Source organism: Pseudopodoces humilis, chromosome 20 (assembly GCF_049639895.1).
Source record: "Pseudopodoces humilis isolate 2021_Gansu_Grassland_sample_001 chromosome 20, ASM4963989v1, whole genome shotgun sequence".
NCBI classification, from domain to species: Eukaryota; Metazoa; Chordata; class Aves; order Passeriformes; family Paridae; genus Pseudopodoces; species Pseudopodoces humilis.
In genome coordinates this window covers 3,718,502-3,742,573 of record NC_142219.1, presented here as the reverse complement: position 1 = coordinate 3,742,573, position 24,072 = coordinate 3,718,502, and the positions used below count along the sequence as shown (strand labels likewise).

The following is a 24,072-nucleotide window of genomic DNA, read 5'->3' as shown; positions in this document are numbered from 1 at the left end:
GGTGAGACCCTGGGGCAGTGCCAGGGGAGTGAGGTGAGGCCCTGAGGGGAGCATCCCTCGCTGCGGGACAAGCGAGGGACTGAGGGGAGCGATCCCTGAGGGATGAGGCGAGGCGCTGAGGGGAGAACACCCGGTGCGGGTGATCCTCTCCCCACGGTGCGGGCGATCCGCTCTCCCTGGAGCGGGTGAGGTGCTGAGGTGCGATATGAGCGGGGTGAAGCCCTGAGGGGAGCGCTCCCGGTGCGGGTGCAGCGCTGCGCCCGGTGCAGGTGCCCCGCTCTTTCCCGGTTGCGGTTGCTACACCGCGGTGCGGGCGAGGCGCGGTGCCCGGTGTGGGTGAAGCACCGAGCGGAGCACACTCGGCATAAGCCAGGCGCTGCCGGCGGCGCCGCCGGTGCGGGCGGAGCGGCGGGAGCGGCCCGGGGGGGCGGAGCTCCGGTGCTGGGGGCGGGGCCCGGCGCCCGGGGCGGGGCCCCGCGGGCTGGGAGGGGGCCGGGTGTATTGTTCCTCGCGCGGTGCATGCCGGGCCCGCCTCAGCCCCCAACATGGCGTCGCGCTGTCAGCGGTGTGTGTGAGGTGGGCGCGGGACGCGGGGCTGCGGGCGGGCACGGCGGCTCCCGGAGCTTCCCGGAGCGCCGCCGCCGCGGTGGGAACGCGGCGCCCCTCGCTGCTGCCCGCCGCGCCCCGGCTGTCCGGCGCCCAGGCCGCTGGGGACGCGCCTGCCCCCGCCCTGCCCCCGCCATGGGCGGGTAGCGGGACCCGCCTCGCCTCAGCCTTGCGGAGCCCCCCCGCCCTCCGCGCCATGGGGTCCCCGGCGGCCGCCTCGGCGGCCGCGGCCACCGACCCGGCGCAGTGGCTGTCGGTGAAGGAGGAGACCATCTTCCTGCACGACGGGCTGATCCGGGTCACCGACCTGGCCGAGCTGCCCAGCGAGATCATTGGGGTAGCCGAGCCCGGCGACACCGAGCTGGAGGTGAGGCGGCCCCCCGAGCTGAAGGGAGAGACGGGGCAGAGCCCGGGGGTGAGGGGGAGGATGCCCTCGGGAGAGGGGCACGGTGGCAGCGGAGGCCTGAGGCGAGGAGGACGGGGGGATGGGAGATGGGGGTGCAGGGAGGATGACTAGGGGAGGATGGGGGGACCGGGATGGAGGATGCTGGATGCGGATGCCGGGTTAGGGATCTGGAGTCCAGAGCCAGCCGGTGTCGAGGCGTTCTGCTTGTCTTGAGTCAGTCTAATTTATTTCGGATTATAATGAAAGTGGAGCTGGGCAGGAGGATGGTGAGGTGCTGATGTAAATGGAGGGTGAAGTATTAGTGCGTCCTCCTTGTTTTGGATCCATAAGGTTTGGAAATCAGAACCGCACTCAGGGATTTCCGCGTGGCCTTTGGCCCGTTTATTTTTCTTGAAGGTTTTGTGTCTTCTTGCTGTTACTTTTAGACGGTTTGTAATTCACCAGCCTTACAACGACATGCTCAGGGGTGCCTGGGTGTTTTACTCAGCTGTTGACAGTGATCGTTATTAAGGAGCCAGGAGGGCAGCCCAGATTTTCATCCCAGCTTTTTACCTTCCCAGAGCTGCCTGTGGTGTTTGTTGGCTGCAGGCAGGCGGTGCAGCTGTTTTATCTTAGGAGGAGCCACTGAAGGACTGAATGTCATGGATTATAGGTTGCATCTATTTTGTAGACTGCAATTTTTATTTTTTTTTCCCCCCCCCGTGTGCCTCCCTTCTCCTCTTTCACCCCACCCTCCTCCCCAGCAATGTGGCTCGCAATGACACAGGGGCTTTGTCACCGGAGCTGAGCGGTGGAAGCAAACAGGGGACGCTCCAGCCGGAGCTTTATCTCCGGGCTCCGTTTGATCCCAGGCATTTTAAGCCAAAAAAAACCCTTTCAGTGAAGCTTTATCTGCTGTCTGGGGTGTTGCTGAGAAGAGCCCAAGAGCATTCCTGACAACATCGTTGTTCATCGGGTGACGTGGAATCTTTATGGGCTTTGGGGAAACTTCCCCCAGCCTTATCTAAGGAAAGATATTTTCTGCTGAACGTGCGTTTTCTGCCCTATGTGTTGGGACACTGGGGAATGGCATGGGAAAAATCGGCTGCTCCCATGAAATGGATGTTGGCAAATATCACATGAACAGGAAAAGGGAGATTTTTAAGGTGGCCGACTTATCTCTGTGTGTATAAACATGGAATGATTCTCCCTTGTGATCAGAGTTGCTCTGGTATTCCGTGCAGCTTGGATGCAAGAAAATATTTTGATTCCATGTCATAGTTCTAGAAACAGCATTGAGTTTAAAAACTGTGCTAGAAAAATAACATGCTCCCACAGCATTTTTCATGTTATATCATTAGAAAGGAGGATATCCTTTAAAAAACAAACGACCTTATTTTAAGATCTTGCCAGCCAGGCCAGAAGTGTGTTCCAGACTGAAACTTGACACACAGCTTCACTTGACAAACACTTCAGCTCTGGAGAATTTTGTATTAGTGTTAGGAATGTTCTGAAACTCCAGTTCTTTGGGAGAGATAGGAGTGGAATTGGTGCTACTCTGTCTTGTGTTTTATGACATTTATTATAACGAGTGTTGCAGCAATCCAGTGCCACTGATTCACATCATTTTTCCTGCTCCAGAGATTCTTTTCCTGTTGTTCATGTTTGCAGTGCAAAACTTTTAAATAAATAATTAAATATGACTTTTTGCTGTGGTGCTTATTTTTGATAAGTACTGATTTTGACTTATTTTGATCTTTATTCCAAGTCATGGCTTATTAAAGCCTTTTATTTCCATCCACTGATAGAATTGATGATCACAAGCGATCCGTTTAATTTTTAGATATCTGCAAATTGGTTTAGAGTTTTGTATGGAAGGGGAAGGGTTTTAAAAAATGAAGATTCACATTGTGCAGATGTTAAATATTTAGCTCCTAACTTTTCTCTGCCTTTTTTTAATGCTGTTTTTATTTAAATAAGGGCTACTTTGGTGATGTGGAATGGCTTTGAGGAGCCATTTTGTGGAAATAGGTGCACACATCTGATTGAAGCGTGGCCATGCAATCGACTGCTACACAAGAGCTCATTTACCCTCTTTCTACTCCTACTTGCAGTGTAATAAATATCTTTGAAAATGGTCCAAACAGAAATCTCTTGGGATGTGCTATTGGCCAAGGGTAGGAGATGCTGCAGCTGCTGCTTTGATTAGGAAACTTCTTTAATTCACTTCTTGTGCTTCATCAGTGGTGGTCAGAAGCCTGGCTGAATTTCTGAGCTGAAGTGCTTAATTAAAAATGCATAATGTTTAATACTTTAATGGACATTTTTTTGGGTGGAGAAGTATCATTCTGGTCTGTTTTGCTTAAATATCCCTTTAAAGAGCGTATTGGTGACTAATGTCAGTGTGTTTGGATGTGTTTCCTTTGTCCTTCTGTTCAAAGGTTCTGTCTATTTATAAAAAGAAAAGCAGAGGAAAAAAATGTTACAGTGCTGATGTTATGTGAAGAAAGGCTTATGAAAACTCATTATTTTGTTATTTTGACTCCCATGCAGCTTTGATTTTATCTTTTTGTATATTTGTATGCACTTTTATTTATACATATATATATTTTAATGGTATGTTACAGGATCCTGATCTTCTCTTTCAACTTGTTCTAGGAGTATGTTGAGTTTTAAAGGGTGTGGAGGTGTTTGCTCTGTTTTTATTTTTTCTGTGCTGATGTGTGCCAACTTCTTTTCAGCATATTTACCAAAAACTTGGGATTTTTTTTCTTTTTTTCTTTTTTTTTTTAACTTGATAGAATTTTGTAATGATATGCATGAGCCAGATGCTCCTGGTGTGGGTTTCCCACTAAAACCCTCTATTTAGGAGAGACCTGGATTAGTGATTACAGAAGCCTTTGTACCTTTATTTTAAAACCTTTCACACAGAGAAATCTTTGAAAGAGCAAAGTCTTCTCCTTCTTGGAGACAACCCTAAGTGACAGGGCTGGAGGTGTTGCCATGACATTTTGTTTGGTCAGTGCCCACCCAGGAGGGACATTCAGTGCAGGAAGAGCTGTTCCTTAATGTGCCCCAAAGGGAACTGCAGCACTTCCAGAATCTTCCCAGCCAAGCATCTTCCCTGGAGTCTGGAACACTGGGAGCATGTTAGACAAACCCTGACATTTGTCTAAAGGAGGGGAGGTCCCTTAAACCAGGGATTTGATCTGCTGGCTCTGCAGAGTCACCACAGAATCCCAGAATGATTTGGGATAGAAGGGACCTTAAAGATCATCCAGTATCCCCCTCCTGCCATGGGCAGGGAACCTTCCTCTGATTTTATCATGGAGCTGGGAGTGCTGCTCCTCTCTCAGTAGCTGTTGGGGTCATGTCTCATCTGATGTTCGGACTCTTGTTAAGCTCTGTTCTGTAGGACAGAGTGAGGTGCCACTGGGCAGGTGTGGCTCTGCACTGGAAATAGTTACCTTTAATCAAGTGGAAGGTAAAAAAGTAATTAAAAAGAAACAAATAAGGAAAAAGTGGTGGCCTTTCCTCTTTCCCCCATTGTGGCCTGGGCTGGCCCTCCACAGAGAGGTTGAAGAGCTGAAGTCCAGTTCTCCTTTCTCAGCATGTGCCAGCTCTGTGACCGACTTGTGTTTGCCATGAAATGATTGACACTGGAAGGTTTCTGCTTAAATTTGAAGTTTTCACCCTTTTTCCTCCCGGCCCAGGGAAAACATTTTGTCACTTTTCCCTGATTGCTGAAGGAGAGAGCAGTTCCCTGCAATTATCTGGGTCAGTACTTCCCAAACCTTTCTGCTTGTGACCTTACTGCCATCTACAAGCGTCACCTCTGTCATGCTGAAAGTCTCTAATGCCACCATCAACAATTGACTCCTTCCTAAGTGGGTGACCTTTCCTGGGGTTGTGACCTCTGACTTGAAAACTGCTGATCCAGGCGTGTGGCAGGCTTGGAACACCCTCATCCTGCCTGTGCATCCCCTTCCAGTGCTCCAGGGCTCCTCTGCCAGCACTTAGAATTTATTAAACTTCTCTAATATGGACCTCTGTGCCTCTGACTTTTGCTTTTTGAAATCATATTTTAGGTAACCTTGTAGAGAAACATTAGGAAACTTCTCAAGGATGATTTTGCAAATCTGTTTCCCAAATATAGATCTTGTTACCAGTTGAAGCTGATTAATTCAGTGATCTGCGCTCTTAGATGTTTAAATTACAAAGATTTTTCTTTACCTTTGGTAGCTATTTTCACCTATTACTTGAGTAAGAACCAAAGAAATATTTTGATGAACAAAGAAACAACACTTTATAGCATTTTATTTATTTACAGCTTGCTTGTTCTCTGTAATTCATCTCAGATAGAAAGGTTATTTCATAAATTTGTATGGTTACAAAAATTATTTGGGATAAAATTGTAAAAGGTGGTGCCTATTTCTGAGCAATCTGAGATTTCCAATGCTTTCACAAAAGAAAATAGTTTCTGCTTTTAGCTGAGTAGTTAAAAACCTGCAGTGCTCCACACAGGACTCAGCAGAGGCTTTGGACAAGAGGATATGGTTAAATTTTCTCGGAGCAGAAAAAACTGGAACAACCTTGAGACTTGTAGTTTTTAACTGCAACACTAAAACATGGTGTAAAGTGCAGCAGCTGCTACAACATCAGGGGGGGAAATGTTCGCACATATTTATATATTTGACACGTGGTGGAGCAAGGAAAAGGCCTTAGAGAGGGGTTAGGAATTGTTTTAGAAGAAATTAAGGTGGATTTTGCACCAAAGGAGCTTTGTGCTGGATATCCCAGAAGGTGCCAAGAGCAGGGACACTGTTCCCCAGCAGAGTGGGAGATAAGGAGCAGAGACACAGGGTTGTTTATGGAGCAGGATCAGTTGGGATGTGTATTTCAATCTTCAGGGTACCTTTAAAGCTGTCACTTGTGCTCTTTCTCTTACAGAATAATCCAATACTTTTTGTAATTTGGTCTTTTTACATTGTTTCACTGGTGTTTCTAGAGACAAAAGAGCCAAGTAAACAAGTGGTGCTGTCTCTCTGTTAACTCTGTACAAGAGGAATGACCTTATACCTGTAATGGGATGGTCAAAGTAATAGAATTAAAATTTTTCATGCCGTTTTTGAAGATATTTTACAATTTTGAGGTTGTTTCTGTTTTTCTGTCTGGCTTGTACCTCCTATATGATAGGAATAATCTGTGTTAAATACTCAGGGGGGTATTAGGGGTTTAATTGATCCTGATAAATATTCCACCATCTTCATCTTCACATGTGAACTTCAGCCAATTGAACTCTGAAGAGAAAGAATTAAATGTTATTGGGGAGATTTAGAGGCTTCCCTTTCCAATATGCAACTTGAGGATAAAAACCCCTCTTTGTGCACAACTTCACTGCTCCTCAGTTCCCTGTGTAGCAGAATTAAAATACACACCCCCCACAGGCACCACTGCCAGCACCAGGGAGAGGACAAGGGGCAGGAATTGTAGCCAGAGGAAAAATCTGCCTTTTAGTGACAGCTCACATTTAAATTTATTTAATAGGGTCATAAAACCTCAGGCTAAAACTCTTCATGTATATTAGTGTGTGTTAATTGTGCTTGGTCTGGTATTTACTATCAGCAGAGAAACATGTTGTCCTGAAAATACGGAATGTCAGCCACTCCTTTGTGGAGCAGGTTTGGCAAAAATTCTGTTGAATGGGAAGAATTACCTGGGGAAGGTCATGTAGTAGGATGCAAAAGGACAAATATTGGATACAGTGGGGAAGATGACACCTCCCCATAGTTCATCTAAAATCAGAGACCTTTTGTGATTCTTGATGTTGAAGAAGATGTCAAAGACCAGTTAGAGCGGTTGAACTTTTTGCTCTACCATTTTCTAATTAAAATATTGACTAAAATTGATTTAAAAGATCAAACAAGGAAATCATGTGTAAGGATAAGATACTGTAAAATTAAAATAGTGACAATTAAACTATTTAATAGCACCATTTTTAGTTATATGCAAGTAGCTACTTGGGTAACTCATTCTATGGCAAAGTGATGTGTTTGTTACATCCTCTTCATCCTCTTTGATTCTGTTCAAGCCTCGTTAGTCAGGAATGTTTGGAGTTGGGAAGTGAGTCCCAATCAGGGACTGGTTCAGGTGAGGTTTGTGTGGGGCTGGGTTTGGTGCCTGCCCCCAGCACCTCCCCAGGTGTTGCACAGGGAAATACTGAGGCACCCCAAAAGGGTGTTGGAAATCAGTCCCAAATCAGAGCTGAAGCTGAGGTGTAAATCCTGAGGCAGCCCAGAAACAGCAGGAAAGGGAATTTTTCCTTTTATAAACACTGGTGGTTGTGTTGTGTGTATCAGAATTTGTGAAAGAACGTGATGGGGGTTTTCTTGCATTTTATTTTAACTTGTTTTGACTTCAGATAGTTGGAAGATGACAAGCTTTGCCTGGAGAAATGAAAACCCTGGCAAGGGCTGGGATTCCTGTGCGGAATCTTTCATGTGTCCAGGGGGAAGCACTGATGGATCTGGCAGGGACCAAGTGAAGCTCTGTCCCTGTTGGGGTGGGAAGGGCTGGCTTTGGTTCCCTGGGATGTGTCCGAACCCTGGAAGCTCCCAGGGTGTTTGTCCCAGCCTCACTGGGAACATTTGGTCTTAAAGCTCTTTTTTGGAGGTAGCTCTGAGTACTGACCTCTAGTAAAAAGGCTTTTGAGGAAAACAGCCTTTAATTTAATTTGCTGAAGTGTCCTGTGTAGCAGATGACCTGACACCTTCTAATATCGTCTTGTTTTCTGGAAGTGCAAATGCCTGCTTAGATCTTCAGATGAGGTCAAATAATTAAGTTTTTTTTCCACTGGTTCCATAAGCTGTGAATGAAAATCAGATGATATAAACTGCATTATCAAAAGTCTCTTAAGTCCCATTTTGGAATGATCTTGTAAATCTGTTGAAGCTGATGTACTTCCTGTATCATTTACCCAAATTAGTGCTTATTTCCCTTATGAAAGACTGAAATGAAACACTCTTACCAATCCCAGACAGACCGTGCATGCTTTTAAAGCAAATTGGCAACTGTGAGATCAGGGAGAAACTAAAACTTCAGCAGGAAAAAGCTTTTCATCAGCAAAACTGCACATATTTGACACTGACTCGTCCTGATTGCTACAAGACTCAGAGCTGTAGAGCCATATCAAAGGCAAGAAAGAAAAAAAAATCCTGTTAAACTGTGGGATTTGAGGAGCAAGACATGCAACACCAAGCACATCACAACTTGTCTTTTGTGGTGGTATCTTTGTTATTAACAAAGACCACAGACCTGTTTTCTGCAGCATTTAACTCTCAAAATGCAAACATTAATTCTCTTTTCCCTCCATTTATCCAGTTTGTTCTCACTTAGTGGAAAATCCATCCAGTTTAGTTCAAGAAAATCAAAAGCCAACTGTTGTAGAAAGTGATTCCATCTATAACAGGAAACAAACATTTCTGAGACAGCAGAACACACAACTTAACAGGAGGTGGTTATTTTAAATGTATAATATGCGGTTTAGGAATTAATCTTCATCATCTCTTGGAGAAATTAATTATAGGAGGTTTATTAGGTATAAGGAGCTCAATACAACATCCATTTAAATGTAATTATGATGCGAATTCCTTTTGAGTGAACTTTTCCTGGCTGTAGTGACGAATGTCCTACTGAAGAGCTGTTTGCCTTTAGTCAGGGGCTGTGTGGCACTGGCAGATGTGATTTGTCCTGCAGCATTTTAACAAGCTGTTCAGGAGTCTGCAATTAGCCAGAAACATTTATTTCATGATCTCTGACTGCTGCCTGCAGTTAAAAAACCCCACAAAGCAAACAACCCTGGATGCCACTCCCCTTGGCAGCTTTGTCTCTCAAGTTCTCCTTCCCACATTTATATTTATTTATTAAATGAGAGAAGGACAGTTTTACAGCATAAAGATGGACCAAAGATTGTGTTTGAGGGCAAACGAGGCACTTTGGAATGGGGCCAGAAGCCCTTTGGACACCAAATCCCTTTGGACACTGGATCCAAAGTATCAGAAAATGCTTGGCTCATGGCTTTCCTTGAGATTGGCACAGCTTAAGTGACTTTGCTGATCTCCTCTGTTGTTTGCTGGAAGGAGAAAAGTTGTCTGTAAATTACTTAAAACTGAGTTTTTCCAGTCCCAGGCTGGGTACTAAACTATAAATACATTTTTGTGTCATGCTTTACTTGTTTTCTGTTGTTCCAACTTGGTCTCCAGTTTTATTTAGAAGTGCCAAAAAAGCCTCTTTCTTCTGTCTGAAATGATGAGGAGGAGACTTTTAGGGTTTTTAACTGCAGCAGCAACTTGAAGTATTTTGAGAAAGGTGTAGCTATAGCTAAGTGCAAGATGATAAAATTTAAGAGGGAGGAAAGCAGGGGAGAGAGAGTATAACAGAGAGTGTCTTGGCTTGGTGAATTGGAGAGAACTGGTTGGTTGGTTTGTTTGTTTGTTTGTTTATTTGAAGAGCTCCAAAACTAGAACAAGCATGTTCTTATTACTCAATATTAGTGACCTGTTAGTTTTATAGAAGGGCTCTAAACCCCTGGGACTCTCTAACCTCACAGTTCTTTTGAAGTTTTTAGCAAAATTGCCTCGATTACAGAAAAAAGCTCCAGAGGACGGGAGTGTTTATTTTCCAAGCTACTCTTTTGTATGTTTATTTTTCTTTACAATCTGTGTTACTGTTGTTGTTAACTCCCAAACCTGGGTTTGGTGAGGATGCTGAGTCAGCAATAACAGGCTCACAGAATCCCACAGTAGAGGGGTGGGAAGGGATCTCTGGAGATCCCCCAGTCCAAACCCCTGCCCAGGCAGGGTCACCTGGAGCAGGTGACACAGGGACATGTCCTGACAGGGAGACTCCCACCCTCTCTGGGCAGCTGTCCCAGGCCTTTGCCATCCTCCATGGATAGGAGTTCATGGCATTCCATGTGTTTTAGTTTGTGGCCATGACTCCTCATCCTGAGATGGACACGACACCCCTTACCCGTTCTTTGGCCCTGGGCGTAGCTTTATTCATTCCCAGAAATTAAAAATAATATCCCTCCATCTGCTGTAGAGAACAGCTGATCTAAAAATCACACCACAGCCATACGGGATTTTTTATTTTCCTTTACAAACCTCTACAAACACCCACTTTTCCGTTCTCAGATCCTGACCTTCGAGACCAAGAACCCGACGGAGCTGGCGGAGCGCTTGCGCTCGGTGTGCGGGAACCAGAGCAACGCGTACGCGCGGCTCCTGGAGTACCGGCTCAACGCCCTGCGCGGGCTCTGGAACGCCCAGCGCCAGCTGGCCCTGGAGGAGCAGCACGACCGCGAGAGCTCCGGGGATGAGGAGGCCCTGGCCCTGCTCAAGCGCCAGGGGTTGTTACAGCAGCCCGAGCAGGCTCCCTTCACCTCCCGCATGGGGCTGCTGCTGGTGTTCCCGCTGATCCAGTCGCAGAGCAGAACAGACCCTTCCCTGTGTAACATCACTGCTGAGGTGCTGCTGAATTGCCTTCGGGACTGCCAGCCCCTGAGCCTCACCAAGGAACCGGCCGACTGCCTCAACGGCATCGAGTCCCTGCTCTGCTCCTGGCTGGAGGACACGGCGCCCTCCGGCCAGCACATCCCTTACAAGCAGAAGGAAAATGCTGCTGCCGCCCTGGTTGCCTTGGCTTGTGCGAGGTAAGGGAGCTGTGCTGAAATAACAGAGAATGGTGGGATTGTTAAAGTTGGATGTAACAGCCTGGGATGCTTAAATTCAAGGGTTAAACTGAGGTTCTTGAGGTTTGGCATAAGGTGAAATCCCAACCAGATGTTCTCAAGGGGTCACAAGTATACAAAAGTTGACTGGTAAAATAAAGAGAATTAAGGAATTTTGGCGAAGTCCAGCCATGATTCACCGTTAACCATATCCCCAGATTCCACATCCACGGTTTTTGAACCCTTCCAGGATGGTGACTGCAGCACCCCTGGGCAATGCTGGGGTTGGTGTTCATTCTCTTTCCATTGAACCAAATCAAAAATGACTGCACTGGTGATACTTATTTTTAGCTTGCCCCAGCCTTTCTCTTTCTGATATTTAAATATTGGGTTGGAAAGGGTGAAACTGCTAAGCATTTAATTTTTGCTTGTGTTTAGCATATGCATAAGCAGAAGGATCTGGGTTAGCAATGCCTCGTGTGCATATTGCTGCTTCTACTGCAGCGAGCTGCTCTAGGAATGGTTCCAAATGTGTTTCTCAGGGAGAAAAGTTGTCTCCTTTTCCCTTTTGTGCACCTTTCTTTGGCTGGAGAAGGTGGAACTGCCCAGTTTCTGGCAATTCCTTTCAGATTTGGTTTCAGTGCTGTCTCTCAAATGTCTGGAGGTATTTTTTCATTTTGTTGCCAGTGAAGAGTTCAACCATTGAAGGTTAAAATACCCTTTGTCCTGCATGGGTTTGGCATCAGAGGATTGAGGATGAATAGGTCATAATTGCTTTTAATCAAAAACTTCTTTTTTTTAGGGAATGGGGGTTGGGGAGAGGGGGGTGGAAATATAAAACCTCTGCAAAGCCCCATGAATGTGGCTTTAAAATCACAAGGAGCCTTTTGGAAATGTTGGCTTAAATGTTTCTCCAGGTCACAGCCTTGTCTGTGAAGTTTAACTCGGATTTAAAATGTTGGAGTTCCCAGGATATGGCATGATTTGCTTTAGGAAAAGGTTTATTCAAATGAAACCTACTTAATTTCTAGTGCACTTGTTTTAATGAAGTCAATGAGAAATTTATGGTATGTGGCAAATTATTCTGTCCTGACAACTGCCTTATCTGAAAGGCAATGTACTTGAATGTAGCTCAGAGAAATTGGATTTGATAAACACAATCTCATTTCTTTTTTTTCCCAGATGTCAATTTGCAGGAAATATGGGATGTTCTGTTGCAGCTGAGCTAAATTTCAAGTAGAGCTTTTGAATTTCAGGTTGATCTTTTATTTTCTTTGCAAGTCTGCCTTGCATTGCTTAGAGAGTTGAAATATCCCATTGTGCTTTGTTCACCTCTGAAAGCCTCACACTTTTCCTTTAAATATATAAGCCATGTGTTGAAGAAAAAACCTTGAAAATGAGACTATTATTGACATTCCTAATTGCAATCTTGGGTGCTTCTTACTGCTAAAAAAACCCCAACAGGGTAAATATTGCTTTAAATAATTAATCGAGGTGCTTTAATGCTTTTGGTGTCAATTTTCTCCAGGCTGAGGTTTATCAGTGAAAGCAAAGAGCTGAAGATATCACTGGGGAAAACAAGGATTGGGGTGTGGAGGAGGAAATTTTGGGAGCTGGCTGACCACATGTGACAGCAAAAGGTTGGATTCATCAGAGTGCAGGGCAAGGATCTCACTCTTCTTCACTCCTGTTTGTGAAGGAAGCAGCTCGTAACTGACCTAAGACACAGCCAAATTCTCCTCCTCAGGTGGGCTGTAATGCCTGGAAATAAAGCTACCACATCTTCCAGAAAATGGCCCTGACCTTTAAAACAGAAATTGTAAAATACACATTTTTAAAGACATCTGGATCTGTCAAATCTGGGGTTGTGAGGGGAGACCTGATCCCAGTGCACAGCTTCCTCAGGAGGGGCAGACCTGATCTCTGGGAGCAGGAACAGCACCCAGGGAACAGCTGGAGCTGTGTCAGGGGTGTTTAGGTTGGGTATCAGGGAAACGTTCTTCCCCAGGCTGGGGTTGTTGGAGTGTCTGTGCAAGGCCAGGAGCTAGATGATGATCCTTGTGGTCCCTTCCAACTCAGGATATTCCAGATTCTGTGAAAAATAATCAGAATCTTGATAAGAAATGGATGAGTCTGGTCTTTCCTACTGGAGTTAGGAAAGGCATCTCCAGGTGGGAGTGCAAGAGCCCTTGCTCACACTTGGGCTCAGCCAGGAAGATCCACGGGTTGCACATCTAAATGTGATTAATCAGCTACAAGAAATCCTGGAAGAGCTGCCTCAGGAGCAGTGTTGAGGTGTTTTATCAGCTGCCTGGATTGCCTTTATGAACCTGTTGTTGATGACCCAGCCCATGGCTGCTGCTCTCCCTCCCCACTGGGGCTTCAGCCTCTTCCAAAAAAAGGTGGTGGAATTTAGGCCAGAGGTTCCTCAGCATTCTGTCTGTCTGTCCCACTCTCTTCCTCCTTCCCCTTCCTCCCCAAAGAATGAACATCCTCCAGGAAAGAGATGCCAGTCAGAAAAGAAGCTGATGCCATGTCGTGGCTGCTCTCTTGTTGTGGTTCTGGGTGTTTTCCATGGCTGCTGTTGTGTGTGTTCAGTCTGGCTTCAATAGACATCTTTAATTCATGTTTTTCTTGTCCTTTTAGAGGGTCGCTGAAAACCTTTGTTCATACAGTGCATCTATTACAGAAACAGACTGAGCTGGGGTCCCTGCCTGTGGCTGATGTTCTCTACAGGTTTGTAGAACTTTTATCAACTTTCCCAGCTGCTCTGAAAATGTGTTAAGTGCATGTAGAGAGGAGTGTATTTAGAAGTGATTAAAAGGCTTTAGAGTTACTGAAAGCTTTAGGGAAGATTGAGATTTAGTCATGTGCAGGAGACATTAGAAAATCAAATCTAAAAGCATTGATTGGGTTTTGGGTGTTTTTATTTTTTCATTAAATATTGATGATTCATTTAAGTGGCTTATGAACTCTGACAGAGTAATTACTTTAAATACATCTTTGTCTTAAGTTTTAATTTAGCTATTTTTTCCTACTGCTTTTCTTTATGAAATTTTGTTTTATTTTCTGTTTAAAGGTTGTTGCTTTTGGAGGGAGGCCCTGGATCCCCCTCCTGCCTGCTTGGAGGGAAGCACATCGTGTCCTGGGGCTTTGAGGACATGTTACCTGCCCCTGATGCCAACACCGGTGCCAGCAGTGAGAATAAAGGTGAATTATTTCATCCCTGTCACTATCAGCAGAGGAGGACAGGGTGCTTTAACTGCTGATAATCTTTTAAAGATGAATATAAAACTTTAGAGTTGGGGCTCAAAAAATGTTCCTTTTTGGTTGCTGAAGAGCAGCTGCTGGTTTAAACTGTCCGGTTGTGGGAAAGAGTCCAAAGCAGTTGATCCAGTGACCCTTCCTGACTCCAGTGGGAATTTTTCAGAGGGGTCAGACAGAGTTTGGATATTATCCCCTCGTTAGAGCATAATCACTGCCCTGTGCACTATCCCTGTGTTCAATAGCCAGCTATCAGTGGCACAGCAAGTTTATTTTTAGAAGTACAAATTCAGTGGGGTTTTTTTTCCTCCCTCTTCCCTACTCTGCTTTTGTTTCTACCCAGATGATTCTGAAGTTCTTTTATTAATGGTTTCTTTTGTATTTCTTTTCCTGAATTCATCCTGTTTTTACTGCTTTGTTTGTTTACTATTTTTGTAATAAATAAGAGTTCACATGGTTTTAGAAATGTTCAAGCTTTGATGATGACATACAATGCAATCCATAGGAATTTAAAAATCTGAGTTGTTATTTTAGGCTACCTGCAGATTTTTTTGAGACATCTCCTTTTAGGTGTTTAGGCAAGAGAGTGAGTGGAGTTTTCCTTCCCAAGCTGAGTGTCCAGATCCTGTGAACTTCAATAGATTGACTGGACTTGTGTCCCATCTTGATTATTATTAATTACTGCTCTGTGTTTCAAATACATTTTGTCTTAATTGAAGTGTTCAGAGGTGGGAGGGTCTGAGCAGCTTTAGGAGAATCACAGAGTTGGGCAGAAATGAGATCAAGGCTCAATATTGGATTCTTCTTCCCTCTCACACTGAGACCATCTGGGCACCTCTGAGGCTTGAAGGAGATGTGAGGAAACTGCTGGGTCTCCTGGGCTGTGCCTGTGTTACAGCAGCTCTTAGAGCACCCAGTAATAAATTCAGTATTAAAAAAGGGCCATGAGCACGTGCTGCTTTCCATGGGGTGTAACCCCCAGGGAGAATTCCCAGCTGGAATGTTACAGGGGTGCTCTCTGCTGTCCTTGCTCCCGCTCCAGATGCAGACCTGGGCCGGTGCCTTGCAGCCGACGGGCTCTACCTGTACACGACCAATTCCGTGGGCAGGGGAATCAGCAAGCTGGGATCAGGCCTGCATGGAACCCTGAGGTAAGGGACACTTCAGTGCTGGCTGAGAGCAGAGCTGCTGGAACCCCAAAGTTCCTGTTTTGGGAAGCCTCTCCCCAGTGTTGGGAGTAGCAAGACTGGAGGATGTGGAGGTTGGAGGGAGATGATCTCTAAGATCTCTCCCAACCCAAACCAGTCTGTGGTTCCATAATATTGTGAATTTTCATTAAATGCTATTTTAATGTGTTGGGCTTCTCATCTGAAATTCTTCTTGAGTGTGTTTTGTCTAAAATTAAAGAACAAGTTGAGGTTGGGAGGGACCTGTGGAGGCCATTACTGTGGACCTCCACAGTAGCAGAATTTTAGATAAGATTTTGTTTTTTAATGTCTAGTAAGTTGATTCTTAGCTGAAAGGGATATACTACAGACCAGTTCTGTGACATTTTATTTATAGCTGAGTTTGTGAGTGTTTGTTTGCTAATTATGTCATTCATTAAGTAATTAGTGCAGCTGTGACTCACTGTACCTCCTTGCTTCTTCATTGCTTGAAAACCACGAGGCTTTTTACACTTAAAGCCTTTCACAACAAAAATTGCTGACTTGAATATAAGTTCAGTTAAAGTTCAGCACTGTGGTTGTGAGTTGTTATTGGAAAAAAAACCCCAAAGAATCAGGGCAGGGTTGAAGGAGTTTGAACATTCTGGTGGGTTTTTTCCAGGGGATTTGTGTACTGCCGGAACGAGGAGCTGGAGACGGGCTGGGTGGCTTTTGGCAATGGCAAACTCCTCCATCGGCCCGTGTCCTTTGATAGCAAACCTCACTACCTGTTCCAGCTCGTGGATCAACATACCCTGCAGGTAAAGGGGACAGGGTTATGGGACAGGAACAAAACAGGCTGAATGAATCACACACATTTTAGCTTTAATTACTTTTATCCTTCTTGTTTTGTCAAGCTGTGTTTTTCTAACCCTGCCTTGAAGTGACTGTGTGATGAGTGTGTGAGTTATGGTAGAGACGTTACTGTTTCAGTGTGTCTTACATATAAATATATGTTTTTATTTCTAGTTACACTGTTCTATATAGAGCTTGTTCATCCTAGAGGAGACTGAGGGGAGACCATCCCAATCCTGGGACAGGACCCAGGGAACGGCTGGAGTTGTCTCAGGACAGGGTTAGGTTGGGTATCAGGGAAAGGTTCTTCTCCCAGAGGGTGCTGGCACTGCCCAGGCTCCCCAGGGAATGGTCAAGGCTGCCAGAGCTCCAGGAATGTTGGGACACCGCTCCCAGGGATGCACAAGGTGGGATTGTTGGGGTGTCTGTGCAGGGCCAGAGTTCGATAATGATCCCTGTGGGTCCCTTCCCACTCAGGATATTCCATGATTCCAGTGTGGTCACATCTTAAACCAATTAAACAACAGCAAAATGGACTTTGATTTAAATCAATAATGTGTTCCTCCTGAACAGCTCTTTGTTCTTCCCCTGTCCCAAAATTCAGGTGCTGTTTCAGATCTGGTTGTGATTTGTAGATAAACAACCGTTGCCCTTTGTAAAACTGAGGTAGTTTGTTTAGTTTGGGGTTTTTCCTGCTGTGGTTTTAAGGATGGATATGCACATTTATGTCCAGTGTGTTTCCTGGCACAGAGAATGTTTAGATTCCCGTTTTCTTCTCAAGTTTCAAGAATGTTTGAGAGAAGTTGCAGAAGTAGGTGACTCAATAGGATGTGTATTTTCCTTGTGGTACTGTGGGTTTGTTCTCCATCGTTAGAGAGGAGATGATCCTTTTATTTTTAGATAGGATAAATTTGAGATCTATGAGCTGGTTTGGATATTTGGCAAATATCACAGAATAGCTGTTGGTAATAAATGTAATGCTACTACTAAGTCCAATATTAAGCCTCTTCTGCTCTAACTGCATTTGATCTCTATTTATTGTTCATACTGTTCATACTTGCAAGGCCAAACTGCAAAATCAGACCTGTTAAGATGTTTTCTGTCTCATAGGTATGTCAGATAATCCCAATGCCAGTAAATCACTTCCCAGTTGGCAGCACTATGACCACCGTGCATCTTTCTTCAGATGGCACCTTTTTCTACTGGATTTGGTCTCCTGCAAGCCTCAACGAAAAAACTCCCAAAGGCCACTCTGTCTTTATGGATATTTTTGAAATTATAGTAAGCAAATCGTGTGTTTTCTATGCCTGATGTCAGTAGCATGACCCAGTTTAATTAAATATCAGCATTTTCTAATTGACATATTAGGTTTGGATATTTATGGGCGTGATCTGAATGGATTTATGTGAAATAACTGAGCAGAACAGAAGGTGAACTGTGCAATCCCATGTCCAGAGGATTATTATATTTAGCAATATGAATTCTCTTGTAGCATAAAATGTGGTTTTTATGTCTGTATTTCTGCTCAGCAGAGGAGGATGGAGTGGGATGGTGGAGCTGGAGTTGGGAGGCTGTAGTAGTACAACTCATGGAAAATCCCTAACGCTCTAAATCACATCTTCATTAAGAGATGCATTCTGCAGTAAAACATCCCCTGAACATCATGGTCTGAAGAAACCATTGCTCACACTTTTTGCCTGGAAAATGGTTCAGAGCCAAATGATTTCAAGTGGAACACCACTAAGAAAATACAAGAGGATTAAGTATTTTTAAGCAGAGTTTCCTAAACAAACTGAAGTTTATGACGACCAGTTCTGTCTTTGAGAACAGACCTAAATAGAAGATATCCTATGAAATATCTCAGAGATATTAGATGTCGTCTGTTAAATTATTCTATTGAACCATGAAGTCACAAACAAAAAGATATTCCTGTCTTGCTTTCAGAACTTTATTTTTGCAAGAGCTTCTGTCAGCAAAGTTTCACTTTGTATTCCTACCTGATACAATTTGGGTGATCTCTCACCTGTGGATTCCAACATCTAAAGTATTTTTCCTCCCATTTTGCTAGGTAGAAAATGGCATTTGTATAGCAAATCCTCTGCAGGAAAGAATTATCCTGATGAGGAAAGAGGGGGAATCTGCCAAGAGCATCAATGAGATGCTGCTGAGCCGCCTGTCCCGGTACCGCGCCTCCCCCTCGGCCACCCTCGCTGCTCTCACCGGCTCCACCATCTCCAACACCCTCAAGGAGGACCAGGCAGGTCAGCATTGCTTCACTTCTCATTTCCTAACACACACAGCATCCATCCTGCTTATTACTGACCTCTTAGGACAGGTTTAAAAAAAAAATCAGTTTGTGATTTTTGTCTTTTTTCCCCAAATCTGCGCAGTATTCGTTTAATGCTGGAATTGTCGGTTCCTTTGCTAAATTAGGATTATGTTAGGGATGGAAAATGGGAAGCACCCTTTTCCAATTTCGTTTTTGAACTAGTTTGGGGAATCTGAGAGTTGCATTTCTCTGCTGGCAGCTCAACTGGGCTTCTAATTGGTGTGTAAAAATGGCCTGCAGGTTAAGAAAATGGAATTACTGCTTCGCCAGTCACTGGAATATTACAAGTCATAGGTGATTTTGTGCTTTTTCAAGGTTATCTGTACAATGTTTGGGTGTTCTTTTATGGAAACAACCCAAGTTAATGACGGAATTTTGAAAGAACTTCACTGACAAATTGCAGGATGATCTGGAGCTTTGTTTGATTTATCTGAAGATTTTTTTCAGTTTATCTTGAATTATTGCTCTTCTTCCTTCAGAAGTACATGAGTTTTCTTTCTTCAATTTGAAACAATTGAGAGTGTTTCCATAAAAATAAATTATACATTAAATGGCTCTGCTTCCAGGGAGTTTGGCAAGGAGTTAGCTCAGAGAGCTATTTTAAAGGTTGTGTTTTGCCATTTAACAACTCAACTGCTACAGGAAAAGGAGAGTAAGTGGCTATTCTTGGCTAATTCTTGAGTCAGCACTCAAAAAGTGTTGATCAGCTGTTGCAGGAAGATGATCATTTGGGCTGTCTACGTTTCATGAGGAGCAGGAGAACTTAATGCATAGTGAATCTCAAGTGATCTCTGTATCTGAGAGATCATTTGGCCCCAAGTGCTTTCAATGTAATTAGCACCACACCTTTCTTAATAGCTTTGGTTATACTGAATTTTTAGATTTATTTTCATTTGAAGTTTTCTTTAGTTGAATAACCCGTGAAAAACTCTTTGTAGCCTTGTGGGGATTGATGCTGAATGTGTGAGGTTGAGAGGTCACAGAGAAGTCATGGATACCCCATCCCTGGAAATGCTCAAGGCTAAGTTCATGGAATTCTGAGCAGCCTGGTCCCTGTGTGCAAGGTTGGACTGGGATGACCTCGACGATCACTTCCAACCCAAACCATTCTGGAATTCTGTCAAAACTCCTTAACAGAGCTTCTAGCAATTCCCTTGAAGCCCTGAGCAGAGCTCTGCCTCGTTCTGCAGAGTGCAGTTTGTGACCTTTCTCTGGTGCCCGTTGCAGCTGCCAACACGAGCTGTGGGCTGCCCCTGAAGATGCTGAGGAAGACTCCAATCTACACCTGTGGGACGTACTTGGTGATGCTGGTGCCGCCCCCGGGGGGCTCGGGCAGCTCGGCCACGCGCTCGCTCTTTGGGGGCACCAGCGCTCTGTCCTCCTTAAAAAGTAAGTCAGAGCCGTTTGTGGCAGATTGGGAGTCCTTGTCTGTCTGGAATGCAATAAACTTCTCAGGAATTGATTGGAACTGTGTTTCTGTGTAGTTCTTGCCTCCAGCCTGGTGTTCAACATCTCGGACGGGCAGTTCACCAGCAGGGCGGATCTCATCGATGCTGCGGGCAGCTCGCTCGGACGGGGGGCTCTGGTGCCAGGGCTTGGTAAGGAATATAGCAGTCCCTCAGATCCGAAAACATCCATCTGGGTTTGAATTTGCAGTCAGCAGCTGTGCAGTGGGGGTTGCATGTCCACGGTGAAATTTTATAAACTTTTAGAGCAAATAGTTTGGATTTATGATGCCCATAAAGATGCTTTAGTTTGGTTTTCTACTCAATTGATGTGTGAAATATTTTCCTTCTCTCAGGTGCCTGTTATGATACAATGAATAACATGATCTGGACGTGCTCCAATGATTATATTGATCAGTGGTGCAATCCTGGGAACCAGGCATTCCACTGTGTGTGCCAGAGGCTGGGAGTGAGTCACGTCATCGCAGAGCCCAAAGGTGAGGGGAACCCACAAGTCAGCACTTTGTGCAAAAGGGAAGTGAAACAGAGCAGTGGAGAGAATAAACAGACAGAAAAAGCTGAGTTAACTCCTGAAAAGAGTTGTAAATATTGGTCATGGTTTAGCTTTGATTTGAGAGGGGAAAGTACAGAGTGAGAGAATGTGGAAGATTCCAGATTCTTGCTGCCTTCAGCACATAAAAGGCTGTTTTGGGTAATCCTTTCATGCCCTGAAGTTGATTTATTGCCTTTTAGAAGCATAGGCCGATGATCCAATCCGTGTTTATAGACAGCATTTGAACTCCTCTCCTTGCAGGGGATGCAACAACCACAAACGAGGTCATTAACCAGTTACTGCACCATGTTGGTGCCATGTGCATCCACCAACTCAACCTCCTGGCAGCCAGCAACAACCTCCCCATCAGCAATTTTTTGGGCAAGCAGCATCCCATTGAAGCCCATCACCTGAGCAGCATCTGTGACATTATGGAAAAGGCCATGGTCAATGGAGACACCTGCATCATCCGCTGCATCCTCGTTGTCTTCCAGGTACAGAACCTTAAATGGACTTCAAAATTCACATAGAAAAATGAAAAACTTGGTTTGGAGTACAGGCAACCACTGGTTGTCTTTTTATTTAATTTTTTCTCCATTGGAATCCATGTAATGGAGGTTGATTTAGCAGCGGCTTTGCAATATTTTATATATTCATGTAAGAACCCTAATTTAAATATAATATCTATCTTTACAGATTAAAATAAAACAAAGAGGTTAATTTCTTCTTCCTTTGTATCCCCCCCGTCCATTAGTTTGAGAAACTGACAGCAGAAAATAAGTTCACGTAAGTAATGTTTATATTTTTAATATTAATAGTGTCATGTTTAATTTTTTTTAGGTGGTTTTTAAATTTTTCTTCAGCCCCCAAACTGAAAGGAACAGAGACATTGTCAGAAGGTCTGGGCTGTTACTGTGGCAATTACTGATGGCCCCAAGGGATCAGATCTGCTCTGAAATCCAGAAGGAAGTTTGTCTGGCTATTAGGTGAATATCTGTTTTATCAAGTTCAACTTAACTTGGATTTTAGTTTCTTGGAAATGTAGTGACAGATGAACATTCACATTGTATTCAGTTTAATTTTACATTAATCTGAGAAAATGTAGTGGGATGGGTTTTAAGTCATAAAATGATAAAGTTATTACAGCTTGTGTCCATGGAAGGAGTGAAATATACTACGTTGGTCTTGATAAAATACAGGTAGTAATTACTTTCTTACTTTTAATTTACTCTGCTTTTACTTGCTTTCCTAAGGATTTTTTTTTAAATGTTTATTATAATTGCTAAATTCAAGCAACATTTCCTTGAATGAGTTCCTTATTTAGCTGATGTGGTGTTCAGGAAAGGGCAAAGCTGGTGTTGGCAGCTCTTACCTCAGTGTTTTGAGTGGTTACACTGGAATTCTCCTGAACAAAAGGAGCATCAGGAGAAGCAAGAATTAGTAATACTGGAGGGGTTAATAATACTGGAGGGGTTAATAATACTGGAGCAATACTCTGGGACTGAAGGCCCAAGAGGGGGAAAAGAACCAGTGTGGTTGTATCTCCTGAAAAGGAGATAATTGAAACCTCAGGGCCAAGGAATGCTGGCTCCAGCGTGCCAAGGACAAACAGAACCTGCATTTTCCAGTGGGAAGTGCTCCAGAGGTTGAGAAGAAAATCTTTTGAAGATCAACCTGCATTTTCATGGTGTGAATCACGACATTCTAAATTTCTGTGGCTCTGTGCAACTCTGAGTGAAGAATAGTTTGGCTCAGGAGGATTACCTGGCATTTTCAGGGTTGTACTTTCTGACAGGGACAAGTGTCTCCTGTCACCTGCATGGATACTTTGTAAATACCTGTGTGTTCCAGTGCCTGGTTAAACAGTTCCAGGGTGGGCACTGGGTGTTGTTTCCTCCTCCTGTTCTCTCCTTGGGGGATTCTGGTGCCAGTGGAACCCTCAAAGGGAGCTGGCAGCGTGTGATAACTTTTCCTGAGCTTTCCATCAGAGTAGATCAGCATGAGCCAAAGGGAAGGAAGCTGCAGTAATCTCTGCTGTCAGTGTGAAGCTGAAAAACATCCCAGTTTTCTTTTCTGTTACTGAAAAAGAAAAGGGAAAGGAAATGGCAAAGCTGCATAATGATTTCAGCACTTGACACAGGCTTGAAGTGCTCCTTTGAAGTGACTGTGATCTCGATGGGGGAATTCACATAGAAAAGACAGAGTTCATCACAAGTTAGAGGGAAAAAGTCTCCACCTGGAATGTTTCTGTAGAGCTGGGGTGTTCCTGAAATGCTCCTTCCAGAATATTCTGTGTAGCTTGAACTAAGTAGAGCAGGTCTCCAAAAAGTACAAAACTATAGCAGTAGTGATTCCTTGATTATTGTATGTGTATTTTCCACTGTTCTTGGCACAGAGAAGCCTCAGCTCTTACCCCATCACCAGAGTTTTTGGAGTTTTTCCCTGAGCCATCACCATTTTTCCTGACATCTCTGTTTCTTAACAAACTGATTGTGCTGCCCTGTGTGCCAGTGATGAATGAGGAGTTTTCCAGAGGGAAGCAAATACCTCTTGGAGAAGCTTTGGGACCTAAACAATAAAATATAATTGATTACAAGAGATTCCTGGAGAAAACAGCTGCTTATGTCCTCATATTGATTGTTAAAATCTGGAGGATGCTCTTCTAAGCCTTTGCAAAGACACTGTAAATGTTCCATCAGATGCTGAGTCTGTGGTGCCATTTGTCACATGTCCACTGAAATGGTTTAGTTCATTTCTGAATCCATCAAGTAATGCATGGTTTTATTTTTTCCTTAGCTCTGGTTTAAATATCCTGTATCCTGGAGAAGCAGAAATCAATAATTTATTGAAATTGGTCTTAACTGAAGGTGAGAATGTCTTACTGCCAGGTGAGAGTGGGGTTTTTCTGAGAACAAAAAGTCAAAGTACATCTGAAGCTTAGAGGGAGAACGATTTGGGATATTGGGCACTACTCTGCTTTAAATCCCATGCTTTTCTATGAAATTATGGAATGCTTCAACTTCCAAAAGGCTGGGGTAGGTCAGGTGGAGAAAAGGAGTATTTGCAAGTGCCCAGTAATCAGAGGTGATGTTAGACCTCAGTGAAGGGGGAATAATGTCCTCGAGTTGACCAGGAAATGGGAATCTGGCCTTGGAAGCAGCTGTTGCTCAGTAATTTGTTACTTCACAGGATCGTGTTGGTGCTCAGTGCTGGGAATTTCCAACAGTGCCACGGGCAGGGAAAGTGCTCCCAGTCTGGTCACCCTGGGAATGCAGCCATTCCTGAGCTGTAGTCTGTGTTAAATGAGGTATTGGGGAAATAAAATCTAGTCTGTAAAACGCTGCTTTGCAAAAGGTTTTTATTTCCCTTTTAGGAGAGAGGAACAGTGGCCTCTCCCAGCTCCGGGATGTTATCCTGACCAATTTAGCTGAGCAGCTGCAGAACAATAGATTTGGAAGTGAAGAAGATGAACATTATAGGTAAAAAGCCTCTGTTTATAGGGTATTTCTCTGTTATTTGATTGAAGTGAGCTTCCAGGAACTTCTGCTGGAGTTGCTTGGTGTGTTCCTGTGGTGTGACCTGAATGTTTGTGTCTCTGGGGGAAGATTTCATTAGGGTGAGGGAGAGATTTGATATTTTAGAGCAAAATTTGGATGTTTCTGTACCTAGACTGGGTTTAGAATTCCCTGTCCCTTGCCATGTTCATGGTAAATTTGAATGAGAATTTCATAAATATGATTTTATAGCATTTCTCTGCATA

The 24,072-nt window shown here is 44.1% G+C and overlaps 1 protein-coding gene across 4 annotated transcripts in view; it reads left to right on the top strand.

The window, feature by feature from the left end:
* Nucleotides 1–801: 801 nt before the first annotated feature.
* The window catches only part of HECTD4 (HECT domain E3 ubiquitin protein ligase 4), a 64,254-nt gene continuing 40,983 nt past the window's right edge, over nucleotides 802–24,072 (top strand). For all 4 annotated transcript variants that reach the window (XM_014253785.2, XM_088065220.1, XM_014253787.2 and 1 more), the window contains exons 1-15: nucleotides 802–973; nucleotides 10,186–10,703; nucleotides 13,368–13,457; nucleotides 13,801–13,931; nucleotides 15,028–15,136; nucleotides 15,813–15,951; nucleotides 17,096–17,266; nucleotides 18,054–18,246; nucleotides 19,542–19,703; nucleotides 19,799–19,912; nucleotides 20,116–20,256; nucleotides 20,574–20,806; nucleotides 21,153–21,298; nucleotides 23,109–23,179; nucleotides 23,686–23,791. In XM_014253785.2, coding sequence (XP_014109260.2) covers nucleotides 803–973; nucleotides 10,186–10,703; nucleotides 13,368–13,457; nucleotides 13,801–13,931; nucleotides 15,028–15,136; nucleotides 15,813–15,951; nucleotides 17,096–17,266; nucleotides 18,054–18,246; nucleotides 19,542–19,703; nucleotides 19,799–19,912; nucleotides 20,116–20,256; nucleotides 20,574–20,806; nucleotides 21,153–21,298; nucleotides 23,109–23,179; nucleotides 23,686–23,791 — 2,495 coding nt within the window. In that variant the 5' untranslated portion in view covers nucleotide 802. The remainder of the gene's footprint in view (nucleotides 974–10,185; nucleotides 10,704–13,367; nucleotides 13,458–13,800; nucleotides 13,932–15,027; nucleotides 15,137–15,812; nucleotides 15,952–17,095; nucleotides 17,267–18,053; nucleotides 18,247–19,541; nucleotides 19,704–19,798; nucleotides 19,913–20,115; nucleotides 20,257–20,573; nucleotides 20,807–21,152; nucleotides 21,299–23,108; nucleotides 23,180–23,685; nucleotides 23,792–24,072) is intronic.